This window comes from Erpetoichthys calabaricus, chromosome 12, assembly GCF_900747795.2.
Source record: "Erpetoichthys calabaricus chromosome 12, fErpCal1.3, whole genome shotgun sequence".
NCBI classification, from domain to species: Eukaryota; Metazoa; Chordata; class Cladistia; order Polypteriformes; family Polypteridae; genus Erpetoichthys; species Erpetoichthys calabaricus.
In genome coordinates, this window is record NC_041405.2 from 441379 (window position 1) to 459595 (window position 18217).

Sequence of the window (18217 nt, forward strand, 5' to 3'; positions counted from 1 at the left end):
GAAGGGAGGTGCAAAGGGACACGTGGAGGACTGAAGCAGCGGGAGATAAGGAGGTCCATCAAGCGAGAGCTACCATCCGCTGGTCACTGCTTTGAGTACTGAGAAAAGCGCTATATAAATGTAATGAATTATTATTATTATTATTATTATTATTGTCCTCCCCACTGGACCAACGCTCAGTGCCACCACACGTTGACATTTACTCAGGCATTGGTCACTGATGCCCTGGGCCTCTACAGTGATCAGCTGGCTAGAGATAGTGGGGGTCACAGTCCACACCCAGACTGCATGAAGGTCATTGGGCAGTGCTGTAGATATAGCTGTGGACAGTCACATATAGCGCCTTTCACGTATACTTGGAGAACAGGCAGATGTCCTGATTGCCTCTGGTCATGCAGTGGTGACCACTCTGTGCCCACGATTGGCCAGTTCAGATCACTTTCTGATTTCCTGTGAACTCAAGTGTGGTGTCGTCCATCCTGAAAGAAAAAGATTTGATAAGATCAGCAATGAGTGGTCAGGCCTCAGACTGTGACACTAGAAGGGACAAGGCCACATGACCCTGAGTGTCCCAGTATGGACATGTCATTGTCTGTCAAGCTCAGATTCAAACTGAGCTGACAATGGCACAGCATGCTTGTGGTGCCTCCTAGTGGTAGCACCCTCAGGACACGGACCATTTGCACTGTTGGTGGTCACTTCAGACACTCCACTCTATATAGCGCCTTTAACTGATGGCTTAGGAATCATGAGATGTGACATGAGAGTGAAAGCACCAAGTGGGGAGGAGTTAAGGGACAGGAAGGGAGCCTGAGGGGGGCGCCACTCACTGCTCATCAGCCACTGTCACAGAGGTGCAATTTAAGGATGTGCTTTAAAGACAAGTAGAGCCAATCAGCTGGCATCTTGACAGCCATCTTTAATGCCTCACTGTGTGCCATGTCTGCCTCTGAAGGACAACAAAAGTGGGCAATCTGAATGGCCACAGACCAGGGGGGATCAGTGTCACTGTGATTAGAGACTGGCACTGGGACACAATAAACGGAATGTTTTGGATAGTCTGGACCCCCTCCAGTTTGTGTATAGTCACAGCTGGTGCCATGAAGATGCCAGAGCCATTAAATGTCATGCCATCCTGGCACACCTGCATAATAAAAACTGCCAGTGATGTGATCCAATGAGATCCTCTGTAAACACTCATTGACATCAAGGCTAAACTCACCAGAGCAGAGCGGGCATCACTCACACCTACAAGGAAATGAGGACATTCAGGACTGGCAGCCATTGGACAGTGGACCTCTGGTCACATGGCTCATGACTCCTAATATCTGTGGGGGTAAAAGAGACCTGAGAGACAGAGACACCCACTGTACCCGCTGGCATCACCTTACCAACTAGGTTAGGTCACCATCTGGCTACAGTCAAATGACCTCACCATCAGTCGCAATGGCAGATCCAGCCCATCATCTGAACTGGGGCAGCAACACAAGGGAGCAATGAAGGGGAGGCTGAAGGATTTTAGAAAGCAGAGGGCAGTAAGGAAGTCTGACATGTGACCGGTGGGCAGTGTGGCCTGAGAAGATGGACCACGCAGGGGGCCTGTGACCTGCTGGGCATCCTCCACATGATACAGAGCAGGGCTGTTGGGCGGACACATGAGCTCTAATGTGACATGTCATGACCCCACCACACACACAGGTCCAGTCCAGACTGGTCACACTGGCGGTCACTTACCACCCTCTTCTCATATCTCCAAGCCGCACACCAGGCTCCTCCTGGTCAGTCTGTGGGTGGCCCGGCACTTGAACTTGGCCCCCTCAAACTCTTCTGTTGTGGTCTTCATCTCCAGTCTGAGGGCATTCCCATCCAGACAGCAGAGGTCCTTAACTGGGAGTTGCTTCACGGAGTATTCAGGTGGGTCTCTGAGGACATTCTCACCACCATCCTCTAGTTCTGTAAGCTTCTTGTCCACACAGATCTGCTGGTCATTTTTAAACCACTCCACAGTGACCAGTTGGAGACGCCAGCCTGTGAGGGTGCACTGCAGGGCCAGGGTTACACCGTCAACGTCCATCACTGGGATGAGTGGAAAAAGGCCGACTTAAACAGAGAAGGAGAGAAGAAGATGAAATGAGGAGACATCAGGAGTGAAGGGACAAACACAGGTGGACAGGTGAAGGTGCACAGGAGCTGAGCTACCAATGACAAGAGTGAGGATGAGGAGCTGGACCTGTCCTCTCACTGTGGATCAAATGTCCTCCTCCTGCTGTCTATGACATTGGGCCAGTGAGGCTTGTCAGCAGGTACAATGAGCCACTCGTCATGATGTGTCCATCTGGTCAGCGTCACTCATCACCTGCTGACCACCATGAAGCTTCAGCAGACAGACAGACTGACAGACAGATGGCACTTGCCTGGGTGACCTGAGCTCAGCCCTGACTATGACGGAAGAACTGGCCGGAGACACAGAAGGCTGCCCTGACCTGACATGGGACATATCTGTCATTGTCCCAGTTGTGTCACAGCAAATGGAATATTAAAAACAAAATCAAAGAAGAGAAAGGAACGAAAGTGAAAGCAGCAGGCCACCTGCCATTGACTGAGAGCAAAGAGAGAGGAGGACGGGAAGGGGACAGCTGAGGGATTCATTAGAGAAGAGACAGAGAGGGGCTTACCTGAGGACCACCAGAGAATGAAGAGGCTGAGGAAGATGATGATGATGATGGTGACGGCTACACGAATGACTTCCTCCAGGGTCAGGCCGCTGTCTGTGCAGGTGAAGAGACAAAGACAGACAGACAGAGTGACGTTAGGACACGGCTGAGAGTTTAACCCTTACCTCGTCGCCCACAGACTCAGCTCCACAAGAGTGAAGGGCGCTATATGAGAGTGGACTGACGTTAGGACTCTCGGTGACTTGAACCCAACGCTCACAGAGCTCAACCCAACATGTCTAAAGAGAAGGGAGCAGGTGGAGATACGGGGGAGCCAGTGAGTGGACACTGATGGACGGTCCAGTGGGGCTTATAAACAGACAGACATTAAATGGCCCGGTGAGGGTGTAAGACCCCAGTTGATGAACATTGAATTTGTAGTGGAAGACACAACACAAGTGACCATCACAGAGCAGGCAGGACACAAACCCATGGGGTACGACTTCAGGTAGTGCAGTGCACCTCACACACACACACCATGGCCACTCATAAAGCTTCAACGAGATTGAGTGAAATGACCTGTGACCAGATGACCAGGGACCCCCTAAAGCCTGTTTGCGGAGGGAAGGACCAACAAGTCAGGTCAATAATATAAGAAACGTGGCTGGTAGGCCTGGACACTTCAGAGGCTAACGGTGGCCTACACACAGGACGGTGGTGACAGCTGGTCCACTTGGCCACTAGTTTAGCGCTCAGCAAACCTTCCACTCCTTCTCCTGAGCTCAGTGGCCTCATGTCCAGTCGTCTTTTCTAAGTCTGGGCCTGGCAGTCCCTCCATCCCCACTGAAAGCCATGCTAGACGTGTCCCTGTCAAACCCCTGAGGCTGACATTCCTAGGCTAGGATCCCTCCAGGGGGTTCACTGGCCCAGTCACCATTCATGGGTTAAGCAGCCCTGCAGTGCTCTGTGCCACATACATGGCTGCTCTCTCTCGGCATGTGGACTTGACCGGGTGAGGTGGTCCACTTGTCCTGCTGTCTGTACTTTACTTTATGTCTGCGGAGTGACGCCAACCTCCCTTGACTTGTACTCCACACGTCATGGCGCTATTTGACCTGACATACGATTGGCCGTCTTGGTCACTTCTGTACAGTGATGTCGACAGTTGAGAGTCCACTGTGACTCTGCGTAAGTCAGCCAGAGAACAACAAAGAGCTCCATCATGACACGGAACTGAAAACGACTAAGCGGTGTACAGAGACGAGCTGGCAAACTACCAAAGACTACATCTCATGTCACCTCACGTCATCTATTGTGTTTTAAGTCGTCACAGAATGAGGAAGCTGATGACATGCTGCCAGTGTCCTCAATGGGACAAACGTGTCACACCAATGGATCATCATGGAGAGCTGGACAGGACAGATGAGGCTTCTTCTCCCGTTCGTCCTATTGCAGATGACCACGAGGCTTTGATTAAAGATGTGCTGGGCAGACCTGCCAGTCCAGACCAGACACAAATAAAGTCTTAGGGCGCCTCCCAGTGTTTCATTACTGGAAGGTGAACGCCACAGCAGTCTGCCACTGAATTTCAACAAATTGCCAGGTGCAGCTCAGGATTAAATGACGTTGGTGTGTGAAAAAGTGGAGAGAAAGGCAGGTTTGAGATGAATGTCCCCAAACTGGGCAGTGTGCTGGAGTCTGGTCTGGGAGTGGACCTTACAATGAATGGTGAATTCAGCCCCACAATTCCTCCCATGGTTGTGTTAGTGACGAGGAACAGTCAAACTGCACACACGAGTGACACGAAGCTGACGTGACGTTGAATGTTCACTTTCCACTCGTTTGAACTCCATTGTTGCTCTCTCTATTTCTCTTCATCCACACTGACACTGTGTTCTTGAGTGGCTCTCAAACGCACTGAGACCCTCGGTTTTGTTCCTGCCTCGTGGCCTTTGGCTCCATGGAGTTGGTCAGAACGGACGCACGTGTGTCTGCGCGAGGAACTGTTTGCAGGTGTTGGACTTTCTCATTTCAGTTGAATGTTTGTAGGTGTGTGGAGGGCTGAATGAGCTGAACTGACCTTTAGTTGAAGACCCTTTAGTCATACCTGTCCATCCCATAATTTAAATTGCAGATTTCCACCTCCTCTGATTCTTTGCTTTTCTTCTTTTCTGTGTCCCCATAATTAAAGATGGCCTCCTGATCCTGAAGTGTTCATCTTGCTGTCCACAAGCGCACACAAACCTGCCACTCACATCGTCACATTGGTCACATCAGTGCCCTTCTTGCTCTCACACGTGTCATGTCACATGTTACCCTTTCTTGATTCCTACTGTGGATTGTTAGAAAGTCACCACGTTAACTGTCACCATCTGGGGACTGGAGAGGCCATTAGACCAGACCTGGAGGTCAGCCTGTGGATGTTGTAAGTGCGGACCACCAGTGAGTGGAGGGAATCAACAAGGCCTGACCACCCAGGCCAAAGAGCATCAGCAGGGGTCAGAGGTCACACTGTGAATGCAATCAGGAGTACTCACATGTGGCGTATTTCCTCTCGGACACACCAGTCACATGCCACACCTCACAGGACAGCGGCTCTCGACTGTGTGGGGTGAACTGATACCAACTCTCCGCAAAGGGGGTGTTGTCAGGTGTCCATGATGCTTGTGGGGTGTCTGTCTTCATGATCTCCTCATCTTTCCTCCATTTGAAGACCACTGATAGTGGGCTGAAGCCCTCAGCCCGACAGACCATCTGACTGTCTTTTTGCAGCACTGCAGCGCCCCGCATTGAGACCACTGGAGCCACTGGAAAGAAAGGAAGAAGGAGAGTCAACAGTTATGAAGAAGGTGAAGAAGAACATCACTTGTGAGCTGACAGCAGTTACAAGAGCCCTCAGCATGTCCTTGACAAGGTGACAAGTACTTGGTGATGTGACAGTAAGTACGCAGACACAGAAGGCACCGTAGGTGGCATACGGTACTCACGGACCTGCTTGAGGCCATAAAACAGAGAAAGACCCCCTGAAAGCAGTCAAAGTCGACCTACTGCAGAGTCTTCAGGATTCTACTCCTTAACCTGACGTACAGCGTCCAGTCCTCAGAAGATCCACTCAAGAGGCCGCTTACCCTTTGCCGTCTCTTTTCCAGTGGTTTCTTCTGGTTGTCCTTGCTTGAGAGTTGAAGCTGTCAGCATTCAAAGAGAACAAGTGAAGTGCAATTCTTCCTTTGACTCTGCAGAGCGTCACTTTGGCTTTCCTTTCATTTCTTCTTTCTTCGTTACTCTCTTTAAAGAACCTAAGGCCCTAGTGCCCCCTGCTGGAGATACCGAAACACTGTCCCTGCCATCCAGCACTCTCAGCTCTTCCAGGTGGATCTTCTCCTTCTCTGCAGTCCTCCCAATCACTGCCGAGACCGCAGCCACAAAGACGGTGTGAACCTCAGCCAAGTTCACTGACCTGTGAGCGGAGCTACTCGAGGACACTTAGGCCTGACCAGGTCTCCTGAGCACTTTATAAAGATGGAGGACTCTGAACAGCTGCCTCTATACGGGCTCACTTAGCACGTGTTTAAACTTCTCCTGTCTGCAGGTCGACGTCACCCTGAGGTGACCCTGATGTACACCAGCAATGGACTTGGGAGCCTCCAAACAGTCGCATGAAGTCTCGCCTCTCAGGTGCCAGAGATGGAGAAACCACCATTAGCCGAGACGCCTTAGACCTGCTAAACTTATTCTGGAATGTCAACCAAGGGATGCTGAACCTGTCACGAGTCGAATCGGTGACAGTGTCGACCCCAGCACCCGCAACAATGAGAATGGGATTGTGGCACCAATTAGGCAAAATGGCAAAGCATTAATAAACAAAATAAGGTGGTCACAAAAAAACACGACATCCACCAAAGCACAACAGCAACAAAAATGTCAAAAATAACGAGATGAACGACAACCTAAAGAAAACTTTGCAATGGAACCGCAAATCCAGAAGCTCGGACAGTGGGAGATGCGCGAAACTGACCACCACACTAGTGGCGTTACGAGCAAGTCCTCCCGTCGGCATCGCGTTGGTACGGCAGGGTGAGCAGGAGTCAAACGCGTGCCAAAGACATTCCTTAGTCCAATGAAGTCCGTTTTAAAACGGGTTTAGTGAACATTCAAAGCAAACAGTTCACATAAAAATAAGAAAAGAATAAAAGGCGAAAAAGGAAAAGGCGTTTCTTCTGTAACTTCACTTTTTCTTGTTAACCTTTAGTTGTTTGCTCTACTTAAGGATGACTTACTTCTCTCTGCTTTACTTAAAACATTCAGGGCGGCGGCACACGTTACGTGACATACAACTGGGGGGGTTAGGACCACAGCTGACACGGCACGTCACCGCACTCACCACACCACAAACCACCTCAGGGTCCCAGATTAGGGCCCGACTGCAGCCATGTGAGGTTTTGTACGTTGGCTGGAGTGCCAAGCCTGCCACCAACCCCCAGGTTTTCCCTGCTCATTGGGGGACCTGCTTGCAGGGTAACGTCTTACCGAGGACGGAGACAACTGCAGGTTAAGGGTCTTTTGCTCAAGGGCCTGACGGAGTAGAGTCACTTCTGGCGTTTATAGGATTTGAACCAGCAACCTTCCGATTGGCTGCACAGATCCTTAGCCTCAGAGCCACCACTCTGCCCACATTTATCGGGTATGGTTTGAAAGTGTGTGCCCTCTACGCTGTAACTACTGTGAGGCAGGTTGCTATCTGAGGCTAATCTGCAGTCAGCGGGACAAGAAATAGTTAGAACTTTCGGAAACAATTCAGCTTGTGGGGTTATAACAGAACCTCTCATATACTGCGCACTGATATCCTGGCAAACGTTAAACGTACCTAAGAAGACCCAACATAACCTCGATAACTGGCAAACGGCTCTTACAGTGTCCATAAGGGCAAACACAGCGCCGCACCAAATATTCTCAACAAATTGAAAAGGACTCCAGATAGCAACACCAGTTACAAACAAGAATCACTCACATTCAGAGACCCCTTCGTTTCGTGGTGTCAAAGTGTCCATGAAAGCCCCTTTAACATCCAAGGTTCTTTTTCTAGTGGTGGACCTGCCTGAGCTGTTGGTTTCGATTACCTGCACTCATCATTCACATCTCAAGCACACAAATCACTTTGAACTTTAACAGGGCCGAGGGGCTAGAGGGGCTATCGCTGTCCTGCCTAACAAAGCCCACTTGTCTTGTTCCTTTACCTCCAGCCAGCTCCACCACATAGTTCTCTTTGGTTTCTTCCTAAATTTCTGATGTCCTGGCCCTCCACCGCTCATGAACCTGCTAAGGCAGCTGCTCTGCTTAACCCCATGTAAAGGTTCATCCAGCTAATCTTTGTTAGTCTTTGTCACCTCTGATCGATATTTCCCCACTAAAGTGAGACTTAACCGAACTCGGTTCTGAACAGTCACCCGTCCTCTGCTCTTCTCGCTCACCCCAATGGCGTCATCTGCTTTTCCCCTCAGTTCTCTCCTGCTGATGAATGAACACTCAGTCAGACAGGCCTCACCTCTCATGCTGCACCTCGGCAGGTCATCCAGTAAACTTGAGGTCAGATTGGACCGTCCAGGTGGGCCAAGTCAGGTGTTGTTCACATCTCAGTCATTTCTACAGTCCCTGTTCTCCTTCTCTAACTCTGCTCATCCCTTCTTGTCATTTCTTTCTCCTATTCCTCCGTTCTTCTAATTTCATATGTCAATCTCCTTTCCTAAACGTGCTCATTTCCAGCTTGGTCACTCTGGCCAAACTCATTCACGTGTTCTCCCCTCCATGGTCCTCTACTCATGAAGCTGTCCCCGTCTGCCACCTTTTCTTTGGACTCCTCCACGTTGTCTTCCTGCTCCGTCTGTTATCACATTTGAGGTCCAGGTTGCTCACACATCCTTTACCACTCAGTCCTCATTCTTCTCGTTCATCCACCTCTTCCACATTAGACCCTCCATGAGGACCTCATGCTCTTTCTCACACCTCCTCTTCTTCTCACCTCTTTCTCTGTTCCTCTCACACTCCCCTGTCTCTTCTGTCTGATTCCTATCACATCACTATCATCTCTTGAAGGTGGCCATGTTCTCTAGTTTTGTACATCAAATTCTGAATATTTCTCTCCATCAGGATTGTGGACCCTCTTTGTCAGTCACACTTTCAGGACCCTCTTACGTTCCTACACATTTATTTTTAATCAAGTTTCCCCGAATTCATAAGCGTCACCTATCTGTCCACCACAGATTTATCAGACCACCTCTACAGGTCCACCTGCTGTCCCCTTGACTGACCTCTTGATCCTCACCTGAGTCTTGACCGCTCTGTCCACTCAACCCCAGCCACATCGCCCAGTGACAGAGGACTAGTGGAGCACATGAACACAGCGCATTGTCCTCATGCTGATGTTTACACAATCCTTCATTCTGTACAAAATGGCCGTGCTCTTTTTTGTATCGCCTTTCAAGTTTGTTAATAACAAATGACTGCCTGCCCTCTTTGTCTCTGCTCGGCACAGTCAATAGGGGGCACTGTGCCACAGTTTCCAAGTCTCACCCACCTGGCTTGCTGAGGGTTGTCCTAATTGGCTGATTCACTGATGAATGGGTCACTTCACAGGTGAATGACTCTCCATTGTCCTGGACGGTGGTCACGTCAATCTCGTAGACGCTCTTTGCTCTGCAGATCCCTTCGCCTAAAGGCCACATGAAGAGACTTTCATCCACAACCATCCCCTCTGTCTTTAACGTCTCATCCTTCTTCTTGAAAGTGAAGGTGATGTCAACTGGGTAGACTTTTAAGACTTCACAAGTCAGGTTACCTTGAGAGCTCTGAGGGTCTGAGTTTAGTGTCAAGGTAACATGAGGAACAGCTGAAAAACAAACGGACAAGAGGCCAGTGAGAAGATAATAAAGATAATAAGATAGAAAACAGGACTACTGACCAACCAAGGAGTGGTCACGCAGCTCAGCTAACTGTCATTAGGACTCCACAAGGCAGCACATTTCAGACAGACAGCCAAAGGCCAAGCTACACCTGGTGGACCACTGCCATTGTCTTATTACAGATGAATGGAGATTACTCACTGGACAAGGTCACTCAGTGAAACCTGCAGGGTGTCTGTCTTACCTCTCACAGACACATACATGTCCACCAGTCCTGTTTCTCCTTGATATTCTACATCACACCAATACTGAGCGTCACCACTTTCAGTGTTGATGGCACTGAGGAGCAGCGATGCATTTCCAGTCTTCACCTCCTCCTCACTCAAGATCATGTAGTAGTGTCTCCACTCCACCCTCCCTTGATTGTAGCCCGCTATCATACGTCCATTGTACATCCAGATGATCGTTACCAGTTTTGGATTGATGGGACCGGGTGTCACATTGAAATAACACTGCAGGAGAACGTCGGAGCCCGAGTGTACTAGTTGATGAGCTTGAGGTGTCCAAACTGTGAAAGCAGCTTCGGTAACTGAAAAGAGACGAGACACGGACCTCAGACAGCAGGACATTCATAGTGTACACACTGCGGCGGACGGTCAGCACAAACGGAGTCAATTCTGAGTGAGAGAGCCTGGGGCTGAACACAGGTCAGTCTGAAATAACACGTCAAGTGGGGACACAAAGGGTGACCCCTGCACAGCACAAGTAAGACACAAGGTGGCCAAGTCATCGGACGTGAGCACACGGTGGGAAATGAGATGGAGAGATGAGGATCGAAGGGCAGACTGGTGGACACTCTTGGGGCAGGACAGATGTCTGCTGCTAACTTGTGGGCAACCAAACCAGGCAGGAATGAGCACAGCACCAAGGCTAGACCACCATAATGGCTTTAACTTACAGGAGGGTCCTTACTGCCCTGTCCCCCCACCTTAGAAGATCTGTTGTAACCGTCTGAGTTTGGACTGACCAGATGACACCTCTGACCTGGGCACCCATCAAGGCAGATATCCATCATTAGGGTGGGTACCTTTGAGTTGCTTGATCAGCACCAGATGGGCTTGAAGTCACGCAGGCTGACTGGTCAGTTTATTTGTGTTGACCATCTTTGTGCCATTAATTTGGCCACAGTGTCCATTGTGAACAGACTGACTCCTGCTTCTGCAGATGTTAATGCCCATATTGCCATGACATGCCATTCATCAGGGCAGCAGTCTGGTGATCTGTGTCCATTTAGTGGTCAGTCTGCCCCCTTTAATCCAAGTCCTCTCCTCATATTTTAGTAATCCCTGGCCTATCAACTTAATGACATCTTGAATATTCAAACCCCCGAGCCCCTCCTCGACAGCCCCATTACTGCTGAATGTCATCGACTCAGAGCCATTGCTCTTTCCCTGTCTGTCTGTTTCAGTTCTTGTTCACCTTCCGCTCTTCTTCTGCAATTACAGACCCTCCTTGCTTGTCTTTCTCCTTATTCTGCCTTTTATCTTTAAGGTGGTCTTCATGCTCTCACCAGCCACACGGCCAGCGCTGGAATCTTGTCTCCTCCATGGCTCTCCCCATCTCCCCACCTTCTCTTCACTCTTCCACATCGTCTCTCTGCTCTGTCCTTTTCCACATTTGGACTCCATGCTGCTTCCACCTTCCTTTCCCACCCACTCCATTCCAAATTGTCACCCACCTGGCTTTAGGAGGTATTTCCTGATGGGCTCATCCAGCGATGAATGTGTCACTTCACAGATGAACAGCTCTCTATTGCCCCTCACGACTGTCACGTCAAAGGTGGACACCGTCCTTGCACCGAAGGTCCCTCCATCTAGAAGCCACTTGGATGGACTTGTCAACTTCTCTGTCTTTAATGTCTCATCCTTCCTCTTTAACGTTAAGTTGACGTCTGGTGGGTAGAAGCCCGTGGCCAGACAAGTCAGCTTGGCCTGAGAGCTCTGAGGCTCTGAGCTGTACAACAAGAACACCTGAGGAGTAACTTGAAGACAAAAGGACAGGCGGTCAGTGAGAGGAAAAGCTAAAGAGCCGGTAAGGATAGGTGACAGAGGCCTGGGGCCTCTACAAGGCAGTGGTGTCCCTCCAGGTGACATTTGATCATACTGTGTGTCATTCAGGCAGAATCATCTGACCAAAGGCTGACACACCGGACCACTGTCACTGTCTAGTTTAAGATCAATGGATGGGCTATTTCAGTGGCCAGCTTACCTCTGACAGACAGATAGATGTCCGCCCATCCTTTGTCTCCGTCATATTCCACTTCACATTTGTTCCAGCCGTTATTCTGAAATGTGATATTCTTGATGTTCAGGGACGCATTTCCACTCTTTACTGTCTTCCCACTCAGGACCACACCTGGTCTTCTGATCACCTGGCCTTGAATGTAGTTGGCTATGGTCAGTCCATTTTGTGTCCAGGTGACCTTCAGCCTGTTTGGATCGATGGGACCGGGTATCACACTGAAGTGACACTGCAGTAGAACATCTGCAGTCGAGCAACTCACTTGATGAGCTTGTGGTGTCCAAACTTTGAGAGCCGCATCTGTCACTGAAAAAGAAGAGATGTGGATGTGAGGCAGCGGGACATTCACTGGGGACTCGCCACGGGTAACGGTCAAGAGAGAAAGGCCGCTGCTAAACATCACTTGATAAGAAGATACACGTCAAGTGTGGACCACCAAAGGGGACCAAGGAAGTAAAGCACCAGGAGTGGACATTGGCCTAATTATGACCTGATCTGATCGGCTGAACACTTCGTAGGGACGCAAAATAAGGAACAAGAACCTTGTGTGTTTTAGGAAAAAAGATGATGGAGGGAGTTGGACTGATGGACTGGGCACAGTGAAGGGGCACACAGAGACAATGGAGACAGAGAGGAATGGGCACAGCCACCATAATGAGTCTTGGGTACCCTTACTGCCCAGACCCCCCACCTCAGTGACTGTGGTCCTCTGACAAAGATGGACACAAGGAGGACTGACCAGGTGACACCCCGGCCTGAGCATCGATGATTAGGGTGGGCACACCTCACCAGTGTAGTTGGGTGGCCAGTCGGTGAACAGATGGTCTTGAAGTGACACAGACTGGCCTGTCATTCATTTGGTTGACGACATTGTCTATTCCTGCTTTAAATGACCACACTGGCCCTCAGCTACAGAGACCAACGCCTGCTCCTCATCACTGTCAGGCATGTCAGAGCAACACTAAATAAAGATAAAAGGGACGAGAGTAAGAAGCCAGGCCGGGGGGCACAGGGTGGGTGGGCTAAGAAAAGGTTTACCGGTCTGATGGGTGCCCTGAAGGTTTACACTTCTGATTTACTTCATTGTGCCCCTTGATGGCTCATCTCAGTGACATGAAGACTTCTGTGTCGTCCCCGTGACTTTAAACTGGGCCACTGGGCCGTTTTCTAGCGGTGGTCCGGAGTTCAGACTGTGACTCCCCTCTCGGTATCACGGAGGTCTGACTCCTTCTGCTCTCCGTCTCTTTATCGTATTTGCCTTTCCTGATCTGCTCAGGACTCGTTTGTTCCTCACGTCATTGCTTCAGTCCATCATGGCCGCCTTTCTCCTTTTTACCAGCCTGACTGAGCCGATGTGTGGAGAGCTCCCGGTGGGCTGCTTTAGAGGAGGATGTGAACACAGCAACGTCTTACAGTGACATCCGCCTTCCAACACTCAAAATTAGTAAACACAATAAAGAGAAGCTACAAAAGTGAAGGAAAGGCCAAACATCAGCTGGACAATCGTGTGATGGACCAACGCCTGGACCAAGGATTCTCTCCGCCTCGCGTCCGATGCATGCTGGGATAGATGGCCACACCCCCGTGACCACAATCAGGACGGGTGGGTTTGGAAAGTGGATGATCGGCTGGGCAGGCCACTTAAGAACTGTAGACTTTTTTATTCCTGGAGTCTGTCTGTGACTACCAAAATCAATACAATTGGGGGTCCGCTCTCTGCTGACCACTGGGGCTCACATAACAAAACAGCAAAAAGAAAAGCAGAAAAGGGCCTTCTGGGAGGCAACACTTGTAGCCAAACGAGGAGAAATTCAGTTGCGATGAAACGAGTAAACACTCTGGGATCGTCAAAAAGCAGACATGCGGCCTGTCTGGGCTGCAGAGGGTGACCAGGCCTTCAAAATCCGCCTGGCGTACCTCTCATTCAAGTCTTCCTCCTCATTGGTATCCCTGACCAAGAAGCCGATTTGACTTCATAAAGAAATCAAAGAAGAACATTAAACAAGCGACGTCTACACAGAAGCCACTCCAATGCCTCAACGGCAATAATTCATTACAAAGACTGCACCAATGAAACAGCGGGCACTACACGATAAACATTTACGACACACACGGGTGGCGGCGAGAATGAATGGAGATGCCAAGTGAACAGCTTCTGGAATGCGATGGAAGTCTGGGCCTGCCGTGGTCCTGTTCTTGTGTCATCCGGTGGTGGTCCTACTCCAGAGGTGGGCTGAGAAAAGCAGAAACGAATAAACACAGGTGGTCTCAAGCCCTGTTTAATTACCCTTCTTCCTCCCAGTCACCTGTGTGACACTCTGAAGCTGAAGGTGGAACACTACTGGGGCTGCTGGGAGGAGCAGGCAATTTAAGTAACGCTGCTGCAAGGCCATCAAAGCGCAAGGAAGTCAGGCAAAGAACATTTAAGGTGCATCGGCTCATCATGGCACCGACCCGCTCACAACAATATTATAAGCGTCTTCCCTTTTATCTCCCTGTAGTCCTCATCTTCCATCTGCAGACTCATTTCCTCTGCTGTGAAAACTGTCACCTAGCGGTGCGCCAATCCAAGGGGCCGTAACTAGTGTGTTGGCCTCTGTCGGCATGCGGCCATTGCATCGCGCTATAAGAAGACCCTAAGGACTCGAAAAAGTGCCAACATGCAAATCTATGCACTGCAGACGCCGCCGAAGATGTGGCATGCGTCACAGTTGGCACTCAAGAGTAGCCTTGTAGTCATCAGTCTGGGGTGCTAACAATACACGATGTGTGTGAATGTAGAAAGGGCCGCTTTACCCACTGAACGGCGATTTATTCAGCAGTACTGGCAAAGCTGCTAGTGTGGTGCCCGATGCCAGGGAGACGATAAGCCCGCTTCTTCCTTCAGTCCTGAGGTGTCTTTGCGAGGCTCCTCTGTGTTTGATATTCAAGTTTTTATAACATGGATTGCATTGAAGGCGCGCTCTGTCACAGGTCACGATGAATGGCCAACGTCTGATGAGCTGCTTTATACTTTATGATGACTAAAACTGTGAATACAATAACTAACATTTAGTGAAGTGATCAAGGACATGACAACTGCTTATTTGATCAACTTTTCTGTATTATCTACGGAGGAAAAAACACAACAAGATGGCACACGATGTTTAAGACGTATATCTACTAACTTAAAAGTAAAGACATTGTGACAGAACTGAGCAGTGTGACGAATTAGCAAATGGGTATCTCATCATCTTTAGAATGGTGTGTGTGACGTGCGAGTGACGTGTGTGTGACATGTGTGACGTGTGTGTGACATGTGACATGTGTGTGACATGTCTGTTATGTGCGTGTGAGATGTGCCTGTGACGTGTCTGTGACATGTGTGTGTGACGTGCGAGTGACGTGTGTGTGTTGTGTGTGATGTGTGTGTGACATGTGTGACGTGTGTGACATGTGTGATGTGCATGTGACATGCAAGTGACGTGTGTGTGTCATGTCTGTGATGTGTATGTAAGATGTGTCTGTGACATATCTGTGACATGTGTGTGTGACGTGTGTGACGTGTGTGACGTGCGAGTGACGTGTGTGTGTCGTGTGTGTGACATGTGTGACGTGTGATGTGCATGTGACATGCAAGTGACGTGTGTGTGACATGTCTGTGATGTGCATGTGAGATGTGTCTGTGATGTGTCTGTGACGTGTGTGTGACGTGTGTGACGTGCGTGCCTGATGACAGCTGCACAGCCAAAGTGTTGTGTCTTTAACCTTCTTTGGTTTCCAGCGTGGGTTTGACATCAGGCCCTCTCCATCCATCCATCCATCCATCCATCCATCCATCCATCCATCCATCCATCCATCCATCCATCCATCCATCCATCCATCCATCTTCTAACCCGCCTCGTCCTGCGTCCTACAGAACAATGACTAAGGTTCAGGACGTGAACTGACCTGCTAACAGCAATGGCCACCGATAAATGAAACCTGCCTAACTGCGAACGGCCGTTTCTCCAGCCACTGTATTTGCGTGACATTTATTTTTCCAAAGTCACACATTTTAAATATTGAACTCCTCCACAATCAATTCCTGCAGTTTAGCACTTTTAAGTAAAGCCAAATGACCGCTAGGACTGACTGACCAACGTAGAAGATAAAAGAGGAGCATCAGGGGGTGCTAGAGGGACAATGGGACAGCAAGACCACCTCTGAAATGTAAAAGAAGATTTAAATGGAGACAAAATAAAGAAGACAAAGATAAGGAGAAGACACGATGGGGATGAAGAGCTCGAGACGGAGGACCAAAACAGGATCAGCGCTGGAATCGGGAAGGTTCAAACCCCGTTACTACCAGGTGGGCTCCGACTCCAAAGCCCCTCTCCTGGGCTGCTGTACAATGGCCGACCCTGAGCTCTGACCCTCTAATCCCATGCGAAAAAGTATTTTAAGAAAATAACATTAGAAATGAACACAGAAAATAAAAGTGAAGGTGTTGAAAGAACGTGATAGATGATGCAAGAACAGAGAAAAACAAAGACAGAAAAACCAAGAGGGTCTGACACAAGTGACGAGTGGGACATGGGAGGAGCTGAGAGGAGATGAACTCATATGGGAGAGAATGAAATGAAGTCCGAGTGAAAAGGCCTGACTGAGCAACACCAGCTGAACTGCAGCGATGAAAAGAGAAAAACCAAAAATAAGCAAAGTGGTGACGCGTGACAATCCAGAAGAAGATCAAGTATAGGGCAGCCAGCCAGTGACGTGACAACAAAACGAGGAGACCAAAGGTCAATGAAAGGCACTTACTGGAGACCTGGAGGAGGAGGAGAAGAAGAAGCAGGATGAGGGTGGCGTCCATCATGTCGACGGCGAGGCTGCGGGCGACTGACTGACTCACTGACTCTGAGATCTAACGTTTAATTTAATAGGAAACGGTGAAGGCAGCGAGATGAGCATCAGGATGAGAGTGTGAGCACCGCAGGAAGTGCATGGAGAGATCAAATAAGAGCCAAGGGTGCCATCGTTCAGCAGAGCGCCTTATCCAGTGCCTTAAATACAAACAGAGTTATGACGTCCCACACGAGGCACAGGCTGCTCTTAATGGAGTCTCTGATCTCCATGACGTCCTCAAACTCGTCCACACTCAGTCATGGCAGGTCAGTTTAGTGTCACCAGTTACACCAACTGGCAGGACCTTAGGATCTGTGCAGAACAATGGAGGGTCTCTTTTAGGGCTCCCTGATGTGGGCTATACCACTATGTGATGATGAAGCCTACAGAGGCACCCCGGTGGTCTGCAGCCTGAAGTCTTTACCTCGGCAGAAGTGACGCTGACAGCACAACAGAGACCCTCAGAGGTGACACTGAAGCTTATCTGTCTCTGGCATTAACTCACACGATCAGTTCAAATTGTCAGCTGATGAGCCGCTAAGCAGACTTACACCTAAGACCACCACTCTTAGCAGCAAACCGAGGAGTTTTGGGGGTCACACGGACCTGGGAGGTACAGGGGCTTTCATAAGGGACGGAGCTTGAGAAGTCATGCAGATGAGAAGGTGGGCAGGGTGGGCAAGAGAGAGGAAGCTTAGCTTCCATTTGAATATTCAAAATGAGGGGGTGGAGACAGAGGGGAGGCCCATCTGGCCTGTGAACTGGGAAAGTGCGAGTGTTCTGCTTGTCATTGAGTGGATGACGAGTGGCAGACATCATGAAGTGGACTAAAGAATTGAGGGCCAGCAGGGCAGAGCAGGTGTGAGGACTGAGGGGTCCGAGTGGGCCGAGGCCACGTCTGCCGTTACTCGTCAATGCTGGCTTCATTTTCAAGGTGTTATGTCTTTTTATCATCACATGTATGACGGTTCAGTGTCCCCATTTTGTACTTTGTTTCGTGGCAGCTGCTGAAAGAGTGACAGATGGCCACACTCTAGGATGGACACGTCTGTGTTTTAAAGGACCTGAAGTTGACCACAAGCATCACCATACTGATCTCCTTGCTGGCCACTCCAACACACACACACCTCACGTCAAATGCCAAGCCTGTCTGCGCCACATATTGCCACCTGTCAATAACTTACTTATTGGGGGTCTTAACCCTTTGTGAACTTTGAGGACCTTGTCACACACGCGCACTTAGGAGGAAGTCAACAAGCCCGGAGGTGAGTGAAATATCACGAGACAAGGGGTTGATATACGGTGCCAACGCCTCTCTCTCTCATCAGACAAAAAGAAGAGATCTAAAGGACCTTTCATACTCCCGGGTTCCGAAGATGGCATCCAACCGTCACTTCCTCCTCTGACTCCCAAGGACCACGTCACTTCTGGGGCCCTCGCCATGATGTCACTTCCGGTTCTTTATTTCCCTGATGACCTCACTTCTGGTTCCACATCACT

The 18217-nt window shown here is 49.6% G+C and overlaps 1 protein-coding gene across 1 annotated transcript; it reads right to left on the reverse strand.

Annotated features, from left to right (window-relative positions):
* Nucleotides 1-429: 429 nt before the first annotated feature.
* On the reverse strand, nucleotides 430-12251 carry LOC127529841 (uncharacterized). The gene is made up of 8 exons (XM_051934825.1): nucleotides 11819-12251; nucleotides 11289-11591; nucleotides 9765-10139; nucleotides 9226-9537; nucleotides 5192-5461; nucleotides 2676-2768; nucleotides 1735-2100; nucleotides 430-479 (listed from the first exon to the last, which is right to left on the reverse strand). The coding sequence occupies exons 1-7, from the start codon at nucleotides 12249-12251 to the stop codon at nucleotides 1745-1747; spliced, it is 2142 nt and encodes a 713-aa protein (XP_051790785.1). The 3' UTR covers nucleotides 430-479; nucleotides 1735-1744.
* Between the last annotated feature and the right edge of the window lie 5966 nt (nucleotides 12252-18217).